Here is a 25,307-nt window from a genome sequence, read left to right as displayed (position 1 = left end):
AATATGGCCTTATGTGCATGTACATACATATGTACATACATATGTGTGTGTGCAAAGGTGTATTGCAACAACAATTTTTCATATTGTATGTACATAGAGGGATTTTACAATGCTAAAGCGTATAAATCGCTGATACCATACGCCGCTAAGTTTTGTATGCGCAAAGGCGGTGATGCGGCCAAGCGGGTCGACGTCGGCAATGCTGACAGTAGCGGCAGTGGCAACGTGCATGAAATCCATTAAACAAACACACCCAGCAGCGGTTGATTTTTAATTAACTACACGCCACAGCAAAAAGTAAGCAAGCAACTAGCGCCGCAGTGCAACAACAATATCAACACCCAAACCATTCGATTCGTCAGCGATATATCTACATACATACATGCATACATATGGATGTGCATACATAGGTCGCATGCAAACAAGCAAACATAATCACCATACGTTCCCCAACACATACACACACACACACGCACCCGCGCAAGCACTCGTACACTTTTGCCGATTTTACCGGAAAGTTGTTTTAATAAAAATTCAGTGAAGCTGCTTGCAACACCACCACGTCGATTTTCGGCCTAGAGATTTGGGGCCGAAAAACAAACTGAGCTTCAATCTGCCCACACGAATGCATATGCATACATACATACATATGTATGTGTGTGGGTGCATATGTGGCAATTTCTGCAGCATCAGCGCAAATTGGCACCATTTCTAGCCGACATAGGCACACACACATACCAGCACTACCTCACAAGCGGTGCTATGGATTAAAGTTGCTGCTGCACCGATATTGCAACCAAAACAGAAGAGAAATGCATACATGACTGCCTCCAATCTAACCATTGCAGCGCAAAAAGCTAACCAGTAGCAGCAGCAATACCAAAGAAAAAAATGCTGGCAATGTTTTGACTATATTTTAGCATTTTAGGCTTTTTACGCAAACAAGTGCCAATGTGGCTCATACCCTGCAGAAAAAAAAAGTATGAATTGATAAAAAATAACCTACTCGTAGTTAGCTTTTTGCGAGATTTCTATAAAATATATAACTTGTAGTTAGCTACAAAAAGCTAACTTGAAACAAGTGGACAAGTAATGCAGGAGTAAAGCTCGAGATTGTTTTCTTTGAACGCGTTTCTATTTAAATATCCTGCATTTCGCAAATACTTTTTCGAATTGAGGACAAATAAAAGGAATATCGAAATTTCATATTATCATTTTTAAGTTATGTCTGACGGAGTTCGAATATGGGACCACCTACAGCAGAATATGTAAACAAATATGAAATGTTATAAAATAAATAAAGTAAATTAAAAAAAAAAAATGTTTTCCTATTGATATTTTATGCCCAAAAGTAGTTAGTTACACGTTAGTTACATCAAATGCAGAGGTAACCACCCTTGACTATTTCGCGGCCATCGCCATAGAAATATAGTTAGCTTTCGTGAAAGAAAATATACAGACAATAAGTGACTTATAGTTCCTTCCTAATCAACTTAAAGTTAGTTTATAGTTAGATACATTTCCTGCAGGGTATGTACGCACTTACACATGGATAGGTACATATGTATGTGTGTGTGTGTGTGCATCCTTTTCTGCCTGCAATGTTCAGCATTGCAAAAGTGGCGCACCAAAGTAAAATGCATTGCCTCTTCGGCTACATGCTGCCTGCTGCAAGCTGTCACAACTTTGCGCTTGGCTAATCTTGGCAGCTGTCATGTCACCAGCTTCTCAGACACAAGCAAGTACAATAATTTGCTAGGAAAATTACACGTAGAATAGCAATTCCTACACATACACACATCCAGTTTAATTAGGACTCAAAGTCGAAAAGGCTGCAACAAAAAAGCCAACACACTGCACTCACAAGAATGCGTGTGTACTAGAAAATGCTGAAATACTTTAATGCAAAATAGTTGAAAATTGATATTCAAAATATGTATATATACATTTTTTTTTTAATAGTAGGAGGCAAATTTGTTCTTGGTCAATGAATCGTGTGTTAAAATATTCGAGACTGCCATTGCGATAAGATGTTGATAATTTGCCTTAAAGAAATATCACTCAAATATTCCACAATAATTATTTCCTAATATTTTAGAATTCAGTTTATTTCACAAAATTAAAAAGTACTCGAAAAGCTGGAGAGAAGTACGATGAGCGATGAAGTGAAAAGTATTTAGAGCGTAATATTCGTAGCAACTTAACTTTGCAGTGGTCAAATCATTTGCAGTATTTCAATTTAAAATTGATAGCCTGAATAGACATAGCATAGTATTATCAAAAACTTCACTCCAAACTCCTTTCAAACCAGTCAGGGTCCTAATCTTCAGCACATATCGCTGTTATTCAATTACCTTACAGAAATCCTGAAAATATGTATTGAAAGTATAAATTGATTTATTTATAAAATTATAATATTTGCCAAATCATGTGTTGAGAGGAATATATTTAGCTGACTTTTTTCTGAGCCAATAATTTGAGAAAATGGCTTACGTTACCTAAGTTGGTTTCCATCGATATATGTATGCGAGCAGGGGTTCTCGGCGCTTCTGATAATTATCTTGTGATAAATAATCTTAATATTACATTAAACGAGCAATTCTTGTATATATGTATATATACATATATATCCATAGGTTTCTCGAAAACGGCTCTTACGATTTTAATTAAACCTATTTTGATTCCCACATTTATTTAATTTTTTGTTTATAAAATAAAGGTACAATATTACTATTCATGAATACTAAAAGAAGGCTCTTAAATAAGATTTGCTTATATACTAATTGTTATCCCTTAAGATATTATAGAATGTTTGCCACTTATTTTTGATTCTAAAAAAAAAATTTAACTAAAACAACGCAATATGGGCATAAAATGAAAGAGAATTAGTCCGAAAATATTTGCGATTAGGATTGCATATATTTTTATACAAAAATGTATTTTGTTAATTTCAATAAGCACTCTTTTGTAACGGCTCAACATATGTAGGTACTCTTCATCCAAATTGAGTTGCCACCTAATTTCAAAGTATGAAATTTACACTTTTCATAAGAAATCAAATGCCAATATTTTTTAACTTTTTCAAAATATTAATTTTAAAAGCTATCTAGCTAACCCGTATTCGATACTCAAACCTTGAAAACTTTAAAAAAATATATCCACTTCGAGCAAATCTCAATCAAGCTGGTACTACATACCATGTATGTATATATGTATATCCATAGGATTCTTGAAAACAGCTCTAACTATTTTGATAAAATATTGTACACGGATAATGATGTTTTGCATTTTAAGGTTATATAAATAGGTATTATCTCCGAGAAGACTCGTACAAGGTTGCTACCGATTCGAAATTAGTTACAAATTAATTAAAATATCATAATATGGCTTTCAAATGGAAGGTATTTTAAAAATCCCTAATTCAGAAATTTGTTTAATAGGATTGCCACCTATTTTGAATCCCACATTTATTTAATTTTTTGATTAAAAAAAAAGGTAAAATATTACCATTCATGGGTAGCAAGAGAAGGTCCTTAAACAATGCTTTCCCTATATACAAAGTGTTATCCCTTGGGATAATAATGTTAGGTTGCCACTTATTATTATTAATATTGATATCAAATGAAAGGGTATTGTTGAAAACCGTGGTCCGAAAATATTTCCGATCAGGGTTGCCATACTTCTATGAAATGCCAATTTTTATTTTGTTGATTTCAATCAGAATATTTTTTGTATGTAGACGCAGTACATATACGCTTAAGATATGTAGTATTCCTTCCAGCGTATTTCTAAATAGGGTTGCCACCTAAATTTTAAAGTACGAAATTTACTTAATTAATAAATATCCAACGTATTTTTTTAAAGCTATCAAAATGACCACTATTTGATATCCAAACGTTGAAAACTTTAATAAGTATTTTTACTCCGAGCAAAGCTCGGTCAACCTGGTACTTATAATTAAAAACAAGTACCGAAATAAGTTAGATGCCGACATGCGTTTGGGTTTAAGTAGTACTGAACCAAGGACTCAGAGGTTAGTAAAGGATATGCTGTTACAAAAATTGCACTTAAACAATATTCATACATATCTGTGTAAAATTTTTATCAAACGAGTAAACTATTGATGGGTTTAAACAATTGAATGCGTTTTTTTATAGATATAACTCCCTTTATTTATTTACACTTACTATATATTATCTTCAAAGAATTGGAGGTCCGTGGAAATACAGAAATTTGGTCAAATGATCCCTAATCACTAAAAGCTTAAGAACTTTAATAAGTATGTATCTAGATCAGCGATGGACAGAGAAAGCTTTTACTCTGCACGCGCCCATACAAAATGTATACAAGTCTTAAAAGAGCTTTTCCCGCGGGCAAGGCGGTGCCCATCACCGATCTAGATCAACGACTCAACGAGTGAGGCTGAATGCATGAATACATGGAAAAACTCAGAGAGTTTGCCGAGTACTGATCTATATACACGAATTAGCCGTGCTCATTTTAGGGTTTTTAAGAGGGCGTCAGACTGGCAATGCAATATATTTCGAAATCGCTGTAAAATTATGAAATTTCAGAGAGCAGTTGCATGAGCAGTAAGACCTTGAATGTAAGTAGTCTTTCGAAAGAGGTTTTTTAATTCCGAAAGACGAATTGGAGGGAAAATTTCTGAAAGCGCCTTTTAGCTATTTACACAGCGATTGAATTTCTAGCAATCTTTCTCGATATTAAAATGCAACCGTGATCCGCTTTACCAGTCGCTTTTTATTTCTTTTGTTTATAATCAACTTCATTTTCAATTTGTAGATAAATTTTTTATTAATAACTAAGCAATTAAATTCTGCAAAATAATTAATTAAAAGCATTTCTGATATTTTTTTTAAATTATCCGTTATTATTTCTCACAAAACACGCGATCAGTGTCACACGGCAGCACTCGATTAGTTTGACAACACTTGCAGCAGAAATAAAAATTGCTGGGGCAGTACGAGCAAGTTGAAACATATTTCCGAAATCGATTTGCGCTCCTTTTGTTACATATACACCTTGCAACTTTAATATCTGAAACTGATTGCCGAAATGTGACAGAAATGTCTTTCTGGCTGTTCACGCGATGTAATAAAATTTCTCCTTCTCAATTTGACAGCGAATTGCATGGAAAAGTTGGAAATATAGCCACGTATGACACGCTCTTTATTTTAAGTTTAATAATGAGATTACGTTAGTTCATTTTATTTAGAAAAGTAAAGGAAAAAGGCTATGATTTTGCGTATTTTTGAAATCAAATTTTTTAACAATTTTTCAAGCAATATGAAGCGTTAAGGGTTAAGGAAAGTGAACGGTCATTCTTCACAAAAAGTTAAACTGTAACTCTAAAACATTTCTCTTTTCCATACTTTAACTGCTTAATATTTTAAGTGCTTATGTATATGTTTGCACCTATGTACGAGTACATCATTCGTACTTCGAGCTACTTTCTCCTGCTCCCGATTTTTACTTCTTCTTTTAACCCTCTTTAAAAGACAATGTGCATAGCTATTTGTGTTTTTAAAAGGACTAAACGCGCTCACATATTAAAACACAATCTATGGCATTTGTGCTGCACAATAAGGATCCAGTATCCACAAACAGAACTTTGTACTCCCCAAACAACGAGTATTAGTGTGCTTGACAAAGTGCACAATCATCGCCGTTACTTAAGTAAGTATTGTGTGCACACCTTCGGCACATTTTCTTTTTTACTTTGTTGTTATTAAATGTTATTGTTGCCAGTGCTACCCATTTTTATTGTTACATGTCATTCTCGAGATTTTTTTGCAGAGAGTATTATGCCTTAAGTAGGCCGACAAAAGGACAACAATTAGCAGCAATCAGTTTCTATTGCCGCATTCGTGTTTATGTTGGATGTCCTTTTGAAGATAGCGCCTAATCTCTATTCAATGGCGGCATCGGGACCACCATGCAGGCTATTTGTTAAGAATGCTACTGAGGTTTTGTATTACCTCTTTTTACTTTTTATATGGGCATAAAATAGTTCTCTTAAGGGTTTCTAAGAAAAATTTAATATCTTTTATGCACCAAACAGAGAAGTACCTAAATATGTACATATATAAAAATCAATAATATGTACATTACATTTTAATTAATTTATAAAACGCACACATTTACATAAAAGTACTTATTTATGAGAATATGACAAAGTGTATTAATTAAATAAACTGTTTACTTATATACCGACTCTACTACACCACCGCAGAAAACTCGTTACTATTAATGAGAAAATTAAAAATTTTGTTTATTTTTGTATGAATTAAATGAAATTAAATGGCAATGAGTTGGAATCAGCAGATTTTCGTTGATTTTAAATGCAGTAACAAGTGGCCAACGGCAATTTATTGTCCTCAACCTCAACCTCGACCTCGCCTTGTACAAACACAAATCCGAGAGAGTGTTTGTTGTTGGGCGGCGCAAACCACCACCAACTCGGCGAACACATTTAACACCCTCACCAATAATTCGGCATCGTGTAAGCACTTGAGCCACACATTGTGGTTTCACAATAAATGCCACTTACAGCCAAAATTATTATTTTCATAATTTCTGCTTATTGTGGACCACTTTGTGCAATAAATATACACACACCCTCATGTACAGATATTCTGCTTAAACACCCCTCGCTGTGTAGTAGTATATATATATACAGCATAATTTTTCCTATGCATCAGGGTGTGATTTTAGCCAGCATCCTCATGGAGTTGCTGTTGTTTGTTTTTCTTGCGGCGCGTAAACATTTTTGTAGAGTTACTTAAAATTATGCCCTCAAGTTAGTATTTATACCTGACAGGCTATGAACCCAGCTTTTACATTTCTTTTCGAATTTTAAACCGTCAGGGTGTGCAATTTGTAGACAAAATATTGCCAAATTGGGGTAATGTTGTTATTGTACTCGTATTAGCAATTGGTGACGCACAGCATCGTTCCAGAGTGAGTGCATAAATTTACACTTGCCTAAGTGAAAATTTAATTTTTTCTTTGTATTGTATTTTCGGGGCACGATTTTAAAAGCATGCATGTAGAATAAAGCGTTAAGTCGAGAAACGTGGCAATAATTTTTAGATATCTACATATAAGCCGATTGCTTGCAGAAGTACAGGAAAGTCGTTTTAGGAAGTTAAGTAGCACAAATTAGTTGATTGAGAATTACAATGGGGGCGTATTCATATGTAATCAAAATTAAGTTGGCACTGAAGTTAGTTGCAGCTTTCCGAATAAGATATGTGTAACTTTGATAAATCTTTGTTGATTTGCTTAATTATTTTTTTGTACAAAGTGTGAAATTTGGATTTACACACATATATGGTTATTGTCAACGGTGAACTATATTTTTATACAGAAATTATTAAAATTAAATAACACAAAGCTATAAATATTATCAATATGTGGACGTTTCTTTTGTTTTTGATGTTAGTCGGAAATTGGGCTCGATCCCAGGCCTAACCATTACACCACAGCGACCACGTTCTAAACTCAAACGGTCACTCAAAATCGATGAGCAAAAAACTAGATTTTTATAGATTTTTAGGTAATGGGCGAGGCACCACCCACTTATGATCACAAATGTGTATCTCGATAACCGATTCATTATATTCTACCAAAATCGGTGCACTTAATAACATTGGTACGTAAATTTGAGAAATACGAAAACTCCGATATTTTGAAAACTGAAGTTAATACTTACATCCAGTGTTGCCGTTGTGCAACTAAAGGGGCAATTTGACCCTTTTTAGGCTGCAATACCCTACGACCCGACTTTTTGAAAATTTTGATTTTTGATCCCTTTCCAAAATTATGTGACTTTAGCCCCTCTTGGGAGTTTTTTTTAGGAAATGTTAACAGAACCATGCTATTAAAAAATATATCCTCCTGTAAGTACGAAAAAGTGCACCACTTAAAACTTTTAAAGGAAATGCAACTCTTCTCCTTGCAGCAACTCGTTTTCTAAGTTTTGTTTAAGGCTTGTCCCTATATATCTCAATATTAAATATTTCGAGCTCCTTATCGTCCACCCGGAAAGTTATGTCCTGAGATTCTAGGGTTCCTGGGGTTACACCTTCTTCGATGACACGATACTGCACAGTGTGATACAGGATGAACGCTAGACGTCTTCCATTGTCTCCCTCCCGATCTCTACGGAGGACATTGTAGCCGCCGGAAATGTGCAACTTAGTTTCTTGAACCGCATCTTTAAGTATGCCATGCTGAAACATAAAGACGGTTATCTCTACGATCTTCCTCTGGAGTTCGTTGCAGACTGAAGGCACATTTCGGTATATCTTGTTCTGTCTTATTAACAAATAGCTGCTGGTTAAGCCTCCCACAGGAATTGTTTGCCCATTCCCTTTGTGACCTAAGGCCTGAGCAGTTCTTAGATGACTTCACCTTGACTCTGGCAAACAAGAAGAAATAGGTTTCTGGCCCAGGGTTGCTCACAATGCCCGGCCGAAGAAGGATGTGGAGCAACCCGGCTGCAAGGTGTTGTACAATCGAGGAAAAATCGTGTTAGGTTGCCGAAACTACAGCCTTTGGTCGGGAAAAACTTGATTCATTCCAGTACGTAGAACCAGCAGTTGTGGGAATGGAGTGCCACCGTAACCATTATCACTTGCACCTTCACCACTTCTTATCCGCTCTTCTGGTGGTTCGATGAATACCCGAAATACCCGCTAATCAAGTTTATTATCTTCCTTCGAGCTCTTCTAGGTTTTCTAAGATATTTTTCAGCGATTGATAACTTTACAAAGAAAGTTAGTAAAATTTTGTAGAAAATTATATAAAACACCATAAACAACGACAAAAAAAATGCAAAAAAACCTGTACCCAACGCCTGCAAAAAACAACCAAAAAACTATCTCGGACAAAATTTTTAATATCACATTTTTCCTTTCACTGAATTTGATTTAATCCCTTTTCCAAGTAATGCATTTCGATAATATATTTGATTGTTTTAATAAAATTTAACTGCTTAGTTTTTTGTACTTTTTCGCTTTTTTTAATTCCCTTTATTTTACGATATGCTTACTTCGAAAGCTTTGACTCAAATGTCACGCTCTGTGCAGCAGATTTTAGCACCAATATTTCTGCGGCATTACGGCCAATGCGCTTTCCCATATCTTGCTTCGTTCAGTTTTCACAGACAGGGACACAGACAGGAGGCTCTCAAGGCGTTGCCAGGGCTATTTGGATTGTAGTGGTTTCACCTTACTATACTTTTATGACGGTTTTCATTTAATAATAAGGTGTTTAATAAGAGAAATAAAAATGTTGTTGTTGATAATATTTTTTGATTTCAATTCAAAAAAACGTCTGAAAAATTTTGGGGTTTCGACCTTGCGTACTTTCGTACTTTCCTTTTTCTTTCGGTTTCTTGTTGGGCATAACATGGCATTTTCCAGGCACATAACTGCCGTGTTAACCGAGTTATACCTGTATTGATTAGTTTTCCTCAAAGTTAAGATCTTCTATCTTGGCCTAGTCCCACTTATCTAATTTGTAGACATGGTTACTTCCGTTTAATTTCAAAAGTTGCTTAAAAGTTAATGTTTTAAAAAAAGTGCTGTAACTATTTTGTGTATACAATAAAAAGTTGCTAGATTTATTTGGATTCAAACCATTTTCATTAACTGATCCTTTTTACTAAAATATTTTCACGATACTCACAGTCTCAATTCATTCGCCTGATCGGACTCATATGGGTAGATTTAATATATCTTCCTTTGAACTTTCAAACGACCCTCACCCCTTCATTAACTATCCGCAACAAAATAATATTAATTAATTTTTTTGTGCTATTAAGGATTTATAATTTTAAAATACTCGATGTGTAAATAACAATAACAATGATTTATGGAATCAAAACAAGCAAATAAGATAACTAAAATTCCACAACAAAACAATGCTTCGACAATAATAATACAACTACATATGCAAATATTCAACAATCTTAAGAAAAATCTCTCAAGTTAATTTGCATATTTCCTCGTAACAACAAATTCAAAATGACTTAGCAATAAATTGGAATTTTCGTTGTCAACAGAAGGCAAATTGAGTGGCTAAATGATAATCGGCAAGCACAACTGAGACCGAGCACCAGCATGGAATTATGGATATACAGTCAATCAGAAAAGTTTACGTACACTGCTTATTATTTAATAAAAAGTTTAAAATCTTTTCAACCGAAAGCCGATCCGGAATTTTAAGGAAACGATATTTTGGAAAAATCATTAAAGCAAAGAAATTTCATATCTAAGAGATTTACGTGCATTTACTCGCTGTCACGTGCTTTTAATAAAGGCTTGGTTCTCATGTTTAGTTAGTTTGGCGCTAGTAAACGAATTTCAGGGTCTCCTTTGTTGAAATATTGCATTGTAGCGAATCCATTCTCAGAAAGTATACGCCATTTTAATACAATAAAAAAGATTACCTACAGAATGTTAAGTTTGCTCTAAAATGTAAGTAAAATTTTTTTATGTAACATACAAGACTTGTATGTCTTTTTCTATTTTTTTTTTTACTTATTTGCTGTTAATGAAACTATAATGGAGCCTAATAAAGTCTTCTCTCGAAATAATTAAGCAGGTTCTGTAATACACTTCCGACTGAATTCCAGCCAAAAACACTTTGAATTCATATTGAAAGGGATTGAAATTCACTCGGAAGGGAATTGCAGAACCTGCCTGAATGTTGCATTTACTCTGCGCTGTGTTTGTTCTTTTCTCAACATGTTGCCCTCTCGCCCAACAAAATTGCATCATTTTCTGCCCTTGTTAATGCGCAAATCCAGGTTTTCACTATGTCATATTTTGCCATAAAAATTTGTCAACATATTTTGACACAAATTTACCGATGATAATGGGGACATATAGCCGATTTAACAGCGCATGTACATATACGACTAAATCCCTATTCTGATCGGAATAAGTCGTTGTAAATACTTGTTTGATGAAAACTGCCACTGAATTTGATACTGAGATTTTGATTCACATTTTTCAATAATCATTCTTTATAGACAATTTTTGATTTACAATGGAATTGAGTTTTATAATTTTATTAAAATTAATGAAATAATTTGCGATTAGTTTTTAAGGACACTTCATTGAGAAAGGAAAACGCTATAAATCTACTATAAAATATATACCCATTTGGATTCATGTCCAGCTTTTCATTAAATAAAATGCGGTGTATGTACGTAAACTTTTTCGATTGGCACTTGCATCGTTGTATCTACATATGTATGTGCAATTAATGACATTATTGTCTGTAGAACTGTGTATTACTTCAGACTGTTGTTTCAATACATACTTCAATAGGAGATTTTCAATAATTATTGCCACTTATGTCATTTCCTTAACTCGCAGTGTCACTACTTTTATACGTAAGTACCTACTTACAAATATACCCTACATCAAATCGGACTGGTTCCAAACTAGTGCTGAATTAGCTCAAAAAGGATCGGTGCTGGTACTCCATATATCTCAAATTAATGCCTCCACATTTTTGTAAGAAAAAGTATTCCATTTTTGGATATTTAATTCATTTATGCTAGTAACAGAGGAACAAGAAGGCCTCCTCTGCGTTAGAAAGACTTAGCTTCACATTTCCAATTGGTGTCAGTTGGCACAGAAGATAAATGACTGGCGTGCTATTTTGGACTCGGCCAAAATAGCTTAGGCGGTTACAGCGCCATAAAGAAAGAAGAAGAATTCATTTATTTTTAATTGAAATTCATACTCTTTTCTTCAATATTTAAACTGAAGCTCGCAAATATCTTACCCGCAATTTTAACTCCCGTTTGACGATGTTAGACTGACTGGCTCTGAGTCCATTTTGAATTAGTTCGGGAACAGTACACACATTTTTATTGCGGACTTGACGCTTAGCCAGGCTACCTCGTAATTTTATTACAGGGTATAGTCTATATGTATGCATACACCAATCATTATACAAATAAAGGAGTAAAAATCTTTTTAATACACACTAGCCTCACCGTGTGTGCTTTGCGGGCAAATGCTTGTGCCTCTCACAGAGGTTGTCCATTTGCCTCTCTGTTGGAAACACCGTTGAGCTATGGTTTCTTTCTCTGTTTTCTGACTGAAGTGGCAACACTTTTGCTTTAGTTAAATTATGCTAAACAGTAGCTAAACGGCTACCGCATATAAACAATTCCTTCAAATTTATAGATATGTAAATGATTGTTACGTACTCGTATAAGCAATTACTTCAAGGGTCTTGAAAGGCCTAAAGTAGGAGCTACTGAAATGTGCGTTCGTTTTATGTAAATATTGAAATATACATAGTATGTATGTACATACATATATATGAGCTCTTAGCAGCTAGCCTGTGTGAGAACACCTTTGCTTGCCATCACTCACTCACTTTAATATGTTAATTACTTGTATTGCACCAGCTTATAGAGAGTAGGCAGCAGGTTTGCACATACTAAAGTACATACATATACATATTTACTTTCAGATAATTTCTTTATATTAAGCTGGCATGCCTTAGCAATCACGAAGCCGTCAGTCAATCCGCCAGTTAGTTTGCCTACCAAAGATTTTAGAGTTATTTGAGATTAAGCATTCGTGTGTCATTTTATTCATTCCTGTTTAGATGTACGTATTTTTTACGCGACTTCTATCGATTTTTTTAGAAAAATTCTGTTTTTTATGAAATTTGTTATGCGAGCGTACCTACCATTCAAAAGGCATCTTTAACTAGAAATATTTATAGATGTTATGATTGCAATACTTATCTATAAAAATGTTGACGGTAATTTTTACGTAAGTTAATCTCACACAAAGTACTCATGGCTAAAAAAATAGCCGTAGCCGCCTGCTCCAATGCCTTTTGGGGCTTTAGAGTCATATGTGTACCGCTGCAGGATGCTCACCTCGACACGTCTTTCCATAATAGAGTTAAAGCATAAACAGACGGCAGCGTTGATCCGGATCAACTCGTTAACTCGGAATTATCTCCGGAATTAACTGTAGTTGATCCGAATTAAGGCCTAGGGTTAATTCCCAAACTTAACTCGGATCAAGGGAATATTCGATGACAACACCGACCGAAACTCAGAGAATGTAGAATACAGAGAAAGGGCAAAACTAGCATGAACATTTACCTTTTTATCGGTAATGCAGTCACCATACCAGTTCAGATAGGAATCCAATTGAAATTGAACAAGAACTTATTTGAATTAATACGGTGACTGCATTACCACAAACAAAGCAGCCAACAACTTCATCCGCGGTAGCCGAGTGGTGAGCGACTGCTAAAAAATTGTGTTTTTATTGTTACTTAAATTTTTTTTAATTTTATTTGATTAATATATTTAATTTTACTTTATTTTAATTTCGTTTGTTTTATTTTATTTCACATTTTTCATTTTATTATTAGCTAGTTCAAATTTTTAGAGTTTAATTTTACTTAAAAAGTCAAAGACCACTAACTAAATACAACTTAAAAAAAATATAGAAGTTATAATTGAATGAATAAAAAAAATTAAATCAATATTGTACTAGCCGTGGGATTCAAATCTACGACCTCGCGGCTACTACTTACTGCCGTCTATCAAGGTACAATTCTGATCAGATTAATTGCGCTGTTAATCCGGATCAACGTTGCCGTGTGTCTATGCTTTTACTTGCATCAGAGCTATAATATACAACTATCTCAAGTACTTTTGGCTACACCGCCAAAAATGTCTTGTCCAGGACAAAAGATCTGTACCGTTCGCTCGATTTTCAAAGATTTGGTGTCAAACTAAAGCGCTTGGCCTGTAGATGTGCAAACTGGTTTTATTTTTTGGAAAAGAGTAGCCATCTGTTGAACAATCAAATTCAAATTATTTAATAATTAATGCCATCACATTTGCACCGTTCGTTCCAAAATGAGGTATCAAATTAAAAGGCTTGGACTGCAGATTTGCCGCATAGCTTTACTTTCCTGGAAAGACTTGCCATCGTTTAAAAAATTATATTCAATTTATTAAAAAAATAAATCAATTATTACAAAATGGGCATCCAGTCGAAATGTTATCGAAAGGAAACAAGTTAACTATAGGAGGGTAGCCACCTGTTTAGAACTTCAAATTCAATTTGAAATAAGGAAATTAGGTAAGAGAAATATGTACCACCATATGGGTGCCAAACGAAAGGGTTTCAGAAGGTGATAGTTTCAAAATATTATGAAGAGGGTTGCCACCTGCTTGAAATGTCGAATCTAGTTAACTTATATTTATATGCACAAGTTATTTGAAATGTCAAAAGAAAAAGTCAAAATAAATCTAAATTTGTGAAGTTTTGGAAGATGGTTGCCACCTGTTTAAAAATTATTTAATAAGATAAATGAATTATTAAAATATATGTAGCTGTCAATCGTAGAGGGTTTGAGTAATCTTTATTTCTGAACAATATTTAACGGGGTTGCCACATGTTTGAAAAATCAAATTCAACTTAATTCATCAGTTAATTAAAATACGTATCGCAATGCCACACGAAGGAGAGTTAATAAGGTTTTAGCTTTAAAATACCTTTGAAGAGGGCTGCCACCTATTTGAAAAGTCGAATTTAGTTAACTTACGCACAAGTTTTATGAAATATTGAAATATGGGTGTGTCAATCTGTAGAGATTTATGAAAGCTTTAGTTTGAAAATATCTTTCATTAGGCGGGCCACCTTTTCGCCAAGTCATATTGATGCAACTAAGTGCACCGTTCTTTCGAATTTAAAAAATGATGGGTCAAATTAAAGACCGTAGCCTGTGAATGTGCGATAAAGTTTAAGTTTTTTAATTAAGAACTTTTTTGTCGGTATAGTGCTATTTGTAATTTGATGAAATTAAAAATCTGCACTATGCGAGACCTCTCTTCACTGAGAAGCGGCTGTACGGATTTAGATGAACAATGGGCACGCGGATCGCTTATAACTCCGACTAACATTTGGAATACTTTTTAGATTTTGAAATTAAATTTTGGACGTTTTAACGCCATGTGGGTTTACTAGTATTTTATTATTAATTTTAAATTTGTCCTTTGTTCATTTGATGTATGAACCTGTTCAAAAACAATTGCGTGGCCACACAGAAAACATCAAAGCTGCCATTTTAACATTTCTCTACTAAAATAACTAAAATAAAAGTGAAATCCTCTAAAGTCATTTGTCGTCAATCAAGCACAGCAATTCAAATTCAACTAATCCTGTCGTTCAAGTGATTGAGGTGATTTGGATGTTGATTTTGAAAAGGTAAAAAAACAGTGGCGCATTTTAGTTGTTGCTGCTTTGTGGTTGCTGGCATACTGAAGCACTGCGCAAATATTTATCTATGGAAAAAAATTTATTTATTTTTTTCAAACTGAGTTCGAGCGCACAAATATCAATAGGCCTTTGCATTGTTGAACAATCAATCTTCAGCTACACACACAATCATAATTATGCATTCAAAAAGGTGAAAAATATTGTAAATATTAGTGCTACTGTGTGGGCTAGGAAAGAGTAAATATTAGTTCAATTTGAGATATTATCAAAAGTCTGCTGTAAAGAGCAAGAGAAAAATCTTGAAATTTGAGGAACACAGTTTTTTTCCGCATTTCCAATTTGCAGCAGTTAAAGAGTTTATTTTAATTTAAATAAAGATTCTTCACGATCGCTGTCAAAGGTGTGCATTTTTCATGTATGTACGTGTATGCGTAAGAACGCGAAGATCAAAGCAAACAATGCTGTTGTGAGATTAGTGATATTGTGCATTCTTTTGACTGCAAAGAGGGCCAAACAGTAGCCACAACTTGAACGCTGGCGGTGAGAAAACGTCAAGTCATTTCGTTGCTACGTTTCCTCCTCTATTATTACAAAGAGTTTACTATAGTACGCACGCATGTACATATGTACATACAGTGGCGGTCAAAAATGTATGAATGGTGTTTCGTTTTTAATATTTACAATGCTTTTCAAGCTAAAATTTTTTTGATATTTTTTTTATAAAAATATTGTACATGCTTTATCAAAAACTATAAATCACACTTTCAAACTTTATACAAAACTTAGAAAAATACCACAAATTTGTATCTAAATTTCGAGCTTTTTAGTCAGAATTTTTAGAAATTGTTCGGGTATGCAGTTGAAAAGCTTATACAATTCTAGTAAAACAAGTGCAAGGTTTGAGCGGCGAAAAATCGCATTGATTTTTAATATATATATATATATTTTTTTTTGTTGACAGCGTTTTGCACTTTTTTCCATATAAACATGAATTTCTTATGGAAGAATATGCGCAAGACCGTCTGCAAAAAAAAATACAAAATAAAAAGTCAACGCCAGTTGTCCTAAATTTCGATATTTATATGAAAAATCCCGTAAAAACCATCAAGAAAAAAACAAAATTATTAAAAATCAATGCTACTAGAATTTTATAAGCTTGTTAACCGCATAGCCAAAAAATTTCTAAAAATTCACTAAAAATAAGATGAAAATTTGTGAAATTTTTCTAAGTTCTGTGTAAAGTTTGAAAATGTGATTTATATAGTATTTGTTCAAGCATGAACCATATTTTTATAAAAAATATCAAACAAATTTTAGTTTGAAAAATATTGAAAATATTAAAAACGAAACACCATTCATCAATTTTTGCCCGCCGCTGTAGATATGTATGCGAGAGATGCATGCCTCCTTATAGTTTGTCTACTTAAGAAATTATTTAAACTATCGCATAGGCCATAGATTTGGATTTCTTTTTTTAATTCAGGTAATTGTTGAAACATCGATAATGCATCTAATTAACCTTATTAACACCCTAATTATAAAGATTTAAATGGATTTGAATACAAATAGTTTGACTGACTTATTTTACGCACAAAAGGAACATATTTATTAATAAATTTATATTTTGATGTACTGCTTATATTACAATTATCTTTTTACTACATCTTAAGCTCATGGCGAAAATCTTTTAATAAGTATTCTTGTAGAACTCGGATGAAAACCTGCAACTTCGCCTCTGGTGTGAGTAAGCTGACACAGAAACATGTAAACAACAGCACTTAACGCCATAAACACCCACCCATAAACCCGTGGCGGAAGCCGTTACCGTTTGTGATTCCATTGTACCAGAAGATATTGAGGCTTCCTCTCTCCCACAGGGATTCAAACGGTGGTCGTCAAATTATATGAGTGGCCGACAGTCTTCAGAGATCAAACCCCAAACCCTAGAAGAGTTAAACAAAGGGTTCCACATGGTGATGTCCTCTCCCCCTTATTGTTTAAGTTCTATATCTCGAAGCACCCTCAGCCACTACTGCTCAAAAGTAAACGGCTATCTCTCCGAACATTCTCCCTTCTTCACTTCAAAGGGCCTAACACTCCCCCCAACAAAATCAATGGCCACCCCCGTCACCCGCTGAACGAAGGAGGTCAGGGTTGAACTAGGTATTCACGTCGATGGCACACCAATTCCGACGGTGAACAACCTGAAAATCTTAAGGTTTAACCTTTGATAGCCTGCTCTCCTTCTCCGCGCACACAACTGCAGTTGTCAACAAAGTACAGGGCCGCAACATGGTCCTGAAGGGGCTCGCCGGCAGCACCTGGGGCAAAGACAAAGAAACGTTGTTGGCAACATAAAAGACAATTGGCCGGTCGGTTCTAAATTATGCTGCACCTGTGTGGTCGCCGGGGACTAGTTGGACGTAGTGAACGAAGCTACAGACGTGTCAGAACGCTGCCCTCCGGATAGAGACTGGGTGCCTTCTGATGTCGCCAGAGCACCACCTACACAGCTAGGACCAAATTCTTTCCGTTGCTTGAAAATTTAAATTCAAGTTGGATTAATTCCTATAATTTATAAACACATATATGTATGCATCACAATAAGAGTGCCAGACGAAAGATTTTGCCAACTCTTTAAAAAGATAAATTCAAGGTATAATTGAAAAGCATCAAAAGAGAGAGATTTAAAAAAATTTAAGTTTGAAAATATTTTTAAGATAGTTAAAAAGATTTTAAATCTCAATTTTTTAACATAGTTTCAGTATGTAGGGTTTCATTGCAATAAATTACACCTAATCTAGCACGCAGAAATTTCATGCACTCTGCGAAGCGGGTGAGGGCGATCTAGTTCAATAGCGAATTCTTCTAGCACGCAATATAAAAACACCACATTAACTTCATCCATGACAGTTAAGTGTAAGATGAATTTTAATATTAGAAACTCACTTTTATTTAAATTGCAGATAGGGGGTAATCCGGCTATTCGACTATTGGAATATCTGATAATCCGAATATACGGATAATAATCAAATATCCGAATAGCAAAATTAAGGGATATTAACCGAATACCCGCATAGCGAAACTAACTGATATGAACCGGATATGTTGTTAACAAAACACAACGGATGCTAACCGCGCTCTCTGCAAACTTATCAACCACCTGCATCAAAGTGACACGCTCCGCAAATCGAAAGGAAATATTCGTTGCTAAAACAAATAAATTTAAAACCCAACTCTTATCACAGCTTTAAAAACGCTCGGAACCCCCCACTCTTCCTATGAAATCGAAGTGACAAACCTAGCGCCGATAGTGCGTCAGCTGCTGTTAGCCTGCGGTCAAATAACACTTAACGGAAGTATTATTCTCGCACTTGACAGATTTCCTTTGAACATCCCACGCCTTTTCCGTCACAATGCTTACATTGATGAAAGCGTTAAAATGCCTTGCGGCGTATATTTAAACATTAACCTTAAACCTGTATATACATACCTCATAAGTATGTATGCATAATATAAATCAAGATACACACCTAATAGATATTCAACTAATACTCATGCTTTAGCTAACTAATAATCCTAATTACCTCACAAATGTCCACAAATGTGTTGACAAGCCAACAGAGCTCAAGGAAATCCCCTCACTCAACCACTCTGTACATTAGTACATACATATGTATGCAGTTATTACTGAGTAGAATGTGAAAGCCAGACAAATGCAAATCAAACCCCTTTGGCTTGGGGAGTTGGTAGATACATATGGTTGTATATATGTGGGTATATACATATTTATCTACATTAGGGTGGTCCTTAAAAATCAAATGAACGATTTTATTCAGTCTCACTCCCTCAATCGATAATACCATGTTCATAGATATCAAATATAAATTTTGGTCCCAATTGGAGACCGTTAAGGCGTGTCGCACTGGGTTCAGATTCCTCTATAGAAATTCAGAAATACATAAAATGGATCTTCCACAGTCGAAGATATCACATATAAAATTTTGGTCACGATTGGAATGGGTTAAGACGTCTTCATAGGGTAACCTGAACTTTGACCCCTTTGAGACACGCATTAACCGACTTCAATCGGGGCCAAAATTTGTATGTGTTATCTTCTCCTATAGTAGTATCGATTTTGGGAATTAGATGAAAAAAAAAATGTATTTAATTTTTTTTAGTTTCTATCCGATCTAACGGTCTCCAATTGGGTCCCAAATTTATATGTGATATCTATTACCGTGGTATTACCGATTGAGGGGGTGAGACTGAAAAAATCGTACATTTGGTTTTTAAAGACCACCCTAATCTACATACATACATGAACATCTACTTAAGAGTAACTATTGCTAACAAGCCTTACAATCTGTTTGCAAAACCCTACAAATGCAATATCATATGCCGCAATCATACCACCCCCCAAACTGTGCGCACAGCGTTAAAACGTATGGTGGCTTAATTGTCATTTAAAATACATAAATACATGCATACATGCCGTTATACAATACAAATTGCATTGTCAACTCGGCTCATGTTCGTTAATTTGTTGACAAATCGTTATATTAATGGATCTATCAAATAACACAATAACAACAACAAGAGCATTGAGGACTTCTAAGCAGAGTGGTGTGGTGGAACGCATTCTCGCACTGTTATGTCTATGATGAACGTTGATTTGTTTTCCAAATCCATTTGTGGGATTTTCTTCAAATAACAACAGCATACATACATATATCAATCAGCAACAATAAGAAAAATAACAAAAATGCTTAAAGCAAAATTTCGGAAGGTTTGCATAAATTTTTACGGTTTAAAAATAAATACATCTCACTTAGGGGTTGTTGAACGCACAAAAACCGCATCGCAACACGCCACTTCCCACCTCACTCAAGCACTACTTACACACTTGCATACATACATATGTACGTACAGATGTTTGTACTGCGGCAACGATAAGCTATCCCCGCGGGTATAATTTTTGTTACGCCCGTACCAAGCTAATATGGTTGCTATTACTGTTGTTGGTTTTTATTTTTCTTTTTCGCTTACTTGGCAACTACGAATATTCCTCGCAGCTTGATTTCAACTATACTCTATTAGCATGCTCCCGTGCGTGTGTGTGTGTGTATTCCTGTCTATTTGATTGTTCGTGTATGTATGTAGGTGTATGTGAGCATATCCTGCGCATCCTTAAACGCTTCCGAAACCATGTCCAACAGCCGGCAAACGACTTTATTTACATTGCAAATCAAAATGCGATCTCTGTGAGTTACGCCGAGTCAAACAACCACACCACATTACATATTGAAATTAAGTGAAATGATAATTTGTGATTTTGATGTCCGCTTACTTCCTTTTTACGAGAATTTGTATGAATATCCTGCATTGCGTTCACAAAGCTACGTGTGTGCGTATGGACGGTTGGCGTTTATCGACTCCTTTGTGATATGGATTTCTCTTGCCATTGTTATTGTTATGCTTATTATTGTTTTTGTGGTCGGAAGCCTCTCAATTAAAGCGAACAACTAAGTAAACAGAGTGATTTTCTCAAATGACTGCACTCAATTGGTTTCGCGCGGAATTTAGTCAGCAATCCAACGTTGGAAATTATTTCGTTCACAAACATGTGCAGTTACATACATACAGATGTATATGTATGTATTATGAGCCTTGTATATTTAAATACAACTTATGAACAATGAAGGATTTAAGTACAAGCACCCATATGCACACTTCGATCCATACACAAGTACATATATACATATACGTATATGTAGGTAAATCAGAAGTACAAATCCCATCAAAAATATCAGACATGCTCCTAATATCGTATTCCTGCTTCTCATTAAGGCTTGAAATTTGCAAAAAAGGTGCTCGACTGTTTCCTGTTCATTTTCATGCCTGCAGTTTCTACAGAAGTCGTTATAGGCGATTGCCAGTAAGAATCGCTGGGTCTGGGTATACGATTTCTGAAGATTGTTGAGAAAGATTTATCCTTATATGGTTCCAATTAGGGGTGAGACCGAGTTTCGATCCAGGCCTACGTGGAACCCTCTCTGGCTAACTCTTACGCAGCCAATGCGATTACTAAATCTATATCTATCTGACTTTTTACTGAGCCTTACGCTCTTTGATCAGTTTCGACCTTGTTGTAAAAGATGCCAACGTCTGAAAAACCCTTGCGAAATGGGCCAAATGGATTGATCTTCCTAACCCCAGGGATTCAGAGAAAACGCCTGCTGATGTATCCAGGCAGAGATATTAAGTTCCCATCTTAGTCGGCTCTCGACGGGCCTGAAAGGCCTGTGAAATTATACTTCAGGTCGCATGCAATCGATACCCAGTCTTCTCTTCCCGATCGTTATTTCTTTTCATACACCCAGTAGTGATGTGGTATGCATTATGTGAAGGTCCACAGAAAATCGGTTTGTATGGAATAGTACCGAGGGCGTCCGTAGGGCATGGTCTCCATCGCCTCTGTAGTCGCGATGCATACGTTTTTTTTTTTTAATTTTGCTTTCCTTCAACGCCAACCTCTGTTGCATATTTTTCTTAAATGCTTTGTTTATGAGGATGGTGCAGAGGCCGACGATGTAGTTTGCGTGTGCATACGCACACGGGGCCGTTTTAGCGTCGCACAAAAAGTTATACTGCCTAAAGCCTCATTGGGTCTCGAACGGTCCGAGGATGTTATTCCCAATTTGCACGAATTTCTGGACAAGCTTATAGGTAATATGGATGTATGTATGTACTTATGTACTCAGCCAGTGGCTCGCTTGAGTTAAACTAATGCCTTCCAAGCCTAAGCTAATACCAATAATTTTCCAATTCAACATTCGTTTTCGTCTGGGTTTCTATCGTCAATATCCCATAACTTGCTGACATATGAATGACGAAATTCCATTAGCCATTGAAAATAAAAAAACTGAAAGGAAAATATGTACCATTTAAAATTTTTCTTACGAAAAAGACCAAGGGCCGTTTTCTCAAGTAGCATAATTTTTCTGCCCTTCAAACACAAATTTCGTTCTGAGAATATGTGTTTGAAGGGCAGATAAATTTTATTATTTTTTAACAGATATAAATAATTTAATTTTCAACTAAGCCATTTAAATTTCCAGTGAAAATCTTGCGTAAGGAATAAAAGCACTAAAAGCATTTATGTTTTTGCATAACCCGTATGAAAATTGTCTAAGGTTTTTTAAACCTTAAAAACCAATATGACCACTGAAAGTTCTACCAGGCCTGTCTCGGTTCTTGATTTCGTCTAAATCGCTGGAATCTGGAATTCGCGCCCGAAAACGTGAAAACATAGCACAATTTTAGCTAGAAATAAACTTGCGAACATTTATGAAAACTAAAAAAGTACAAGATGGAGTTACGCCGATCTTAGAAAATTCACTATCTTCAGTTTTGTGTAAAGATTAAGATTCCATCGCGAAAACTTAAAAAATATATATAGATACCTACTACAAAAAGTAAAATAACCACTCATGCTCATATAGCCGTAGTTGCGTATGTAACGTATACGACCCATAGCACCATACGCAGTCATCTTTCATCTTTACTCGCACACCTTCACTTAAAAATCATATTATTTAAAAGTAATTAAATATTGGCGTGGGATATTTTTACACAGAATTCCTTATGCAGATATACATACACCCCGCGACAAAAGATAGCACATCAAGATTTTTACCAGTTTTGACTACTTTTATTTACCTTTTTTTAAAGTTCATTATATTTATGTAAAAGTATAGCTCTTTATGCAACAAATCTAAACTTCAGCCTTTCTACAAAAATTATGAAAATAATATTTGCTCCCCAGAGATCTCTCTCATAAATAATTTCAAAAATGAGATATTGTAATATTCGCCAGAGCGTGCCAAACTAGACTGAGAAAAGAGTTTAAATATTTATGTTTCTCTCATCACATAACTTGGTGACAGTTATATTATTTGGTTATTGTACTGAGAGAAATATATTTAGCTGACTCTTCTCTAAGTGAAGTGGACATAAGAGGACGATACTTGTATTCGCTCCTTGAGGAAGCTGAATTTGAGGTCATAGAACCCTAATCCTAATAAACTAGATGCATCCAGAAAAAAGGCAGCTAAATATATTTCGCTCAACACATGATTTGCTAACTACATATAACAAAGTAATGTAACTATAACCAAATCATGTGTTGAGATAAATATATGCAGCTGACTTTTGTCTGCTAAACAAAAAAGCAAAGACAAGGAGTCGTCAACTTGTATGAAATTTTTCAAAAGTCCTTATCGCCTCGAAGAGGAAACGCCTACGCTCTTCACAGTTGCTGTAGAATTTACGACCTAGATATGCATACAATTTTACAGGCTCTAACAAATACAGAGCTTTCAACGAAGCGAAGCTGTGCATAAGTTCATATATATATACACGATTAAGAGAAATAGAGGTTGCGCCAATCACGGTACCGCTATTCCTCTCTCAGTGAATTTAACAGAATCGTTGTTTGTATGACGTCACACTTGTGCAACTTGTTTACGTTTTCCTTTCAACATTTTTTCTTCTTCTTCCATTCTTGCTCACGTTTTGGCATTTCTCTCTCGCAATTGCACCAGTGTGACGTCACACAAAAGTTATTCTCAAAAATCCTCTCTCCTCCTCGCCTATCAGCGCAATCTTGTATTCTATCATTCTTGATATATATATATTTATGTACATATGTATATAAATAAATAAAAATGTATAATGTAGAAATACATAGAAAACTCACCTCCACACGCTCCTCCTTCAGATCGACCTTCAGTGCTAACTGCTCGCGCAACACCACATCGGGATAATGTGTCTTATCGAAAGTCGCCTCCAGCTGCTCCAATTGTTCCTCGGTGAAAATTGTGCGATGACGACGCTTTCGTTTCGGCGGTGGACCATGTCCCAAATGATGCGCCACATGATGATGCGGGTGATGAGGATGATGCAGATGATGCGCATGGTGGGGATGTGTGTGTGCGGCCAAGGCGGCCGCCGCAGCACCATGACCGCTGACATGCGCCTGCATTTGCGCTGCAGCCACATGAGCCACCGCGGCGGCATGCATGTAATTTGGATAGAAGTTCGGGTACGCAACTGTGAAAGAGTTGAGAGAAAAAACGCGCAAGGCTCGAGTAAGTTAGGGGTAGAAAAGGGCAAATTAAAATGTTGTAAATGAAAAAAGTTATTTTTTTTTTGTGCTTCATTCGTGTAACGCGATATTTTTCGGTAAGAGGAGTAGTATCAAGTAAAAACTCTCCGAAAAGCAGCGGCATAAATGCATTCATGTTTGCAATGTTTTGGTTTTTTTTTCAGAGCTTTTTATGATTTCATTTACGCATATACACACATATGTACATACCAAATATTTTTTGTTGATTTTACAGAGCTCAAAAAGTAAAAAATAATTTTTGGCGTTTGAATATTTTAGCGCTGATTTAAATTTTCAAACATTTTAAGCATATTTTACATGTTCGTATGTTTATGTTAAGTAAAACCTCACTCGTTTTCGTTTTGCTTGAGTGAGTATAAATCTATGACAGGATAATTTTAAAAGCTGCCTCTAGCTTTGACACAATATGAAAAGTAACTTACGAGCCTTTGCGCTTAAAAATATATATGAATGCCATAAATATACATACAATATTTTCCTGTCGTATTAAGCAAATCAACATCTGTAAATCTCCTAACCTTTAGAAACACCTACCCCGTCCTAACCCATAATAAGCCATAAAAAATCATCTTTTGCGCTTCATTGCGTATTTATGCGTAATTCACTCATTCCTTAAATCCTTTTAACGATTCGAATGCTAAGTAAAAAATATGTTAAAAAAAAAAACGATAGATACGCAAATGCGACGGCGGGTGGTGCGCTGTGGAAAAAATAACTGTAAAACATAGACAATGTAAAAGCATACTCGTACATACTATGTACTTGTAAGCTCAAAATACCTTCAAGCGGCTGTTGAGGCCAATGAAGCC

General features: G+C 35.3%; 1 protein-coding gene across 1 annotated transcript in view; it reads right to left on the bottom strand.

The window, feature by feature from the left end:
• LOC118741585 (homeobox protein goosecoid-like) overlaps positions 1–25,307 on the bottom strand; it is a 94,233-nt gene that overhangs the window by 19,045 nt on the left and 49,881 nt on the right. The window contains exon 2 of the mRNA XM_036473582.1: positions 24,070–24,422. Coding sequence (XP_036329475.1) covers positions 24,070–24,422 — 353 coding nt within the window. The remainder of the gene's footprint in view (positions 1–24,069; positions 24,423–25,307) is intronic.

The sequence above is a fragment of the Rhagoletis pomonella genome, unplaced genomic scaffold, assembly GCF_013731165.1.
Source record: "Rhagoletis pomonella isolate Grant_MI unplaced genomic scaffold, Rhpom_1.0 Rhpom_scaffold_00006, whole genome shotgun sequence".
Taxonomy (NCBI): Eukaryota; Metazoa; Arthropoda; class Insecta; order Diptera; family Tephritidae; genus Rhagoletis; species Rhagoletis pomonella.
Note: the sequence above shows the minus strand (reverse complement) of the source record. Positions and strands in the feature narration are given on the sequence as shown.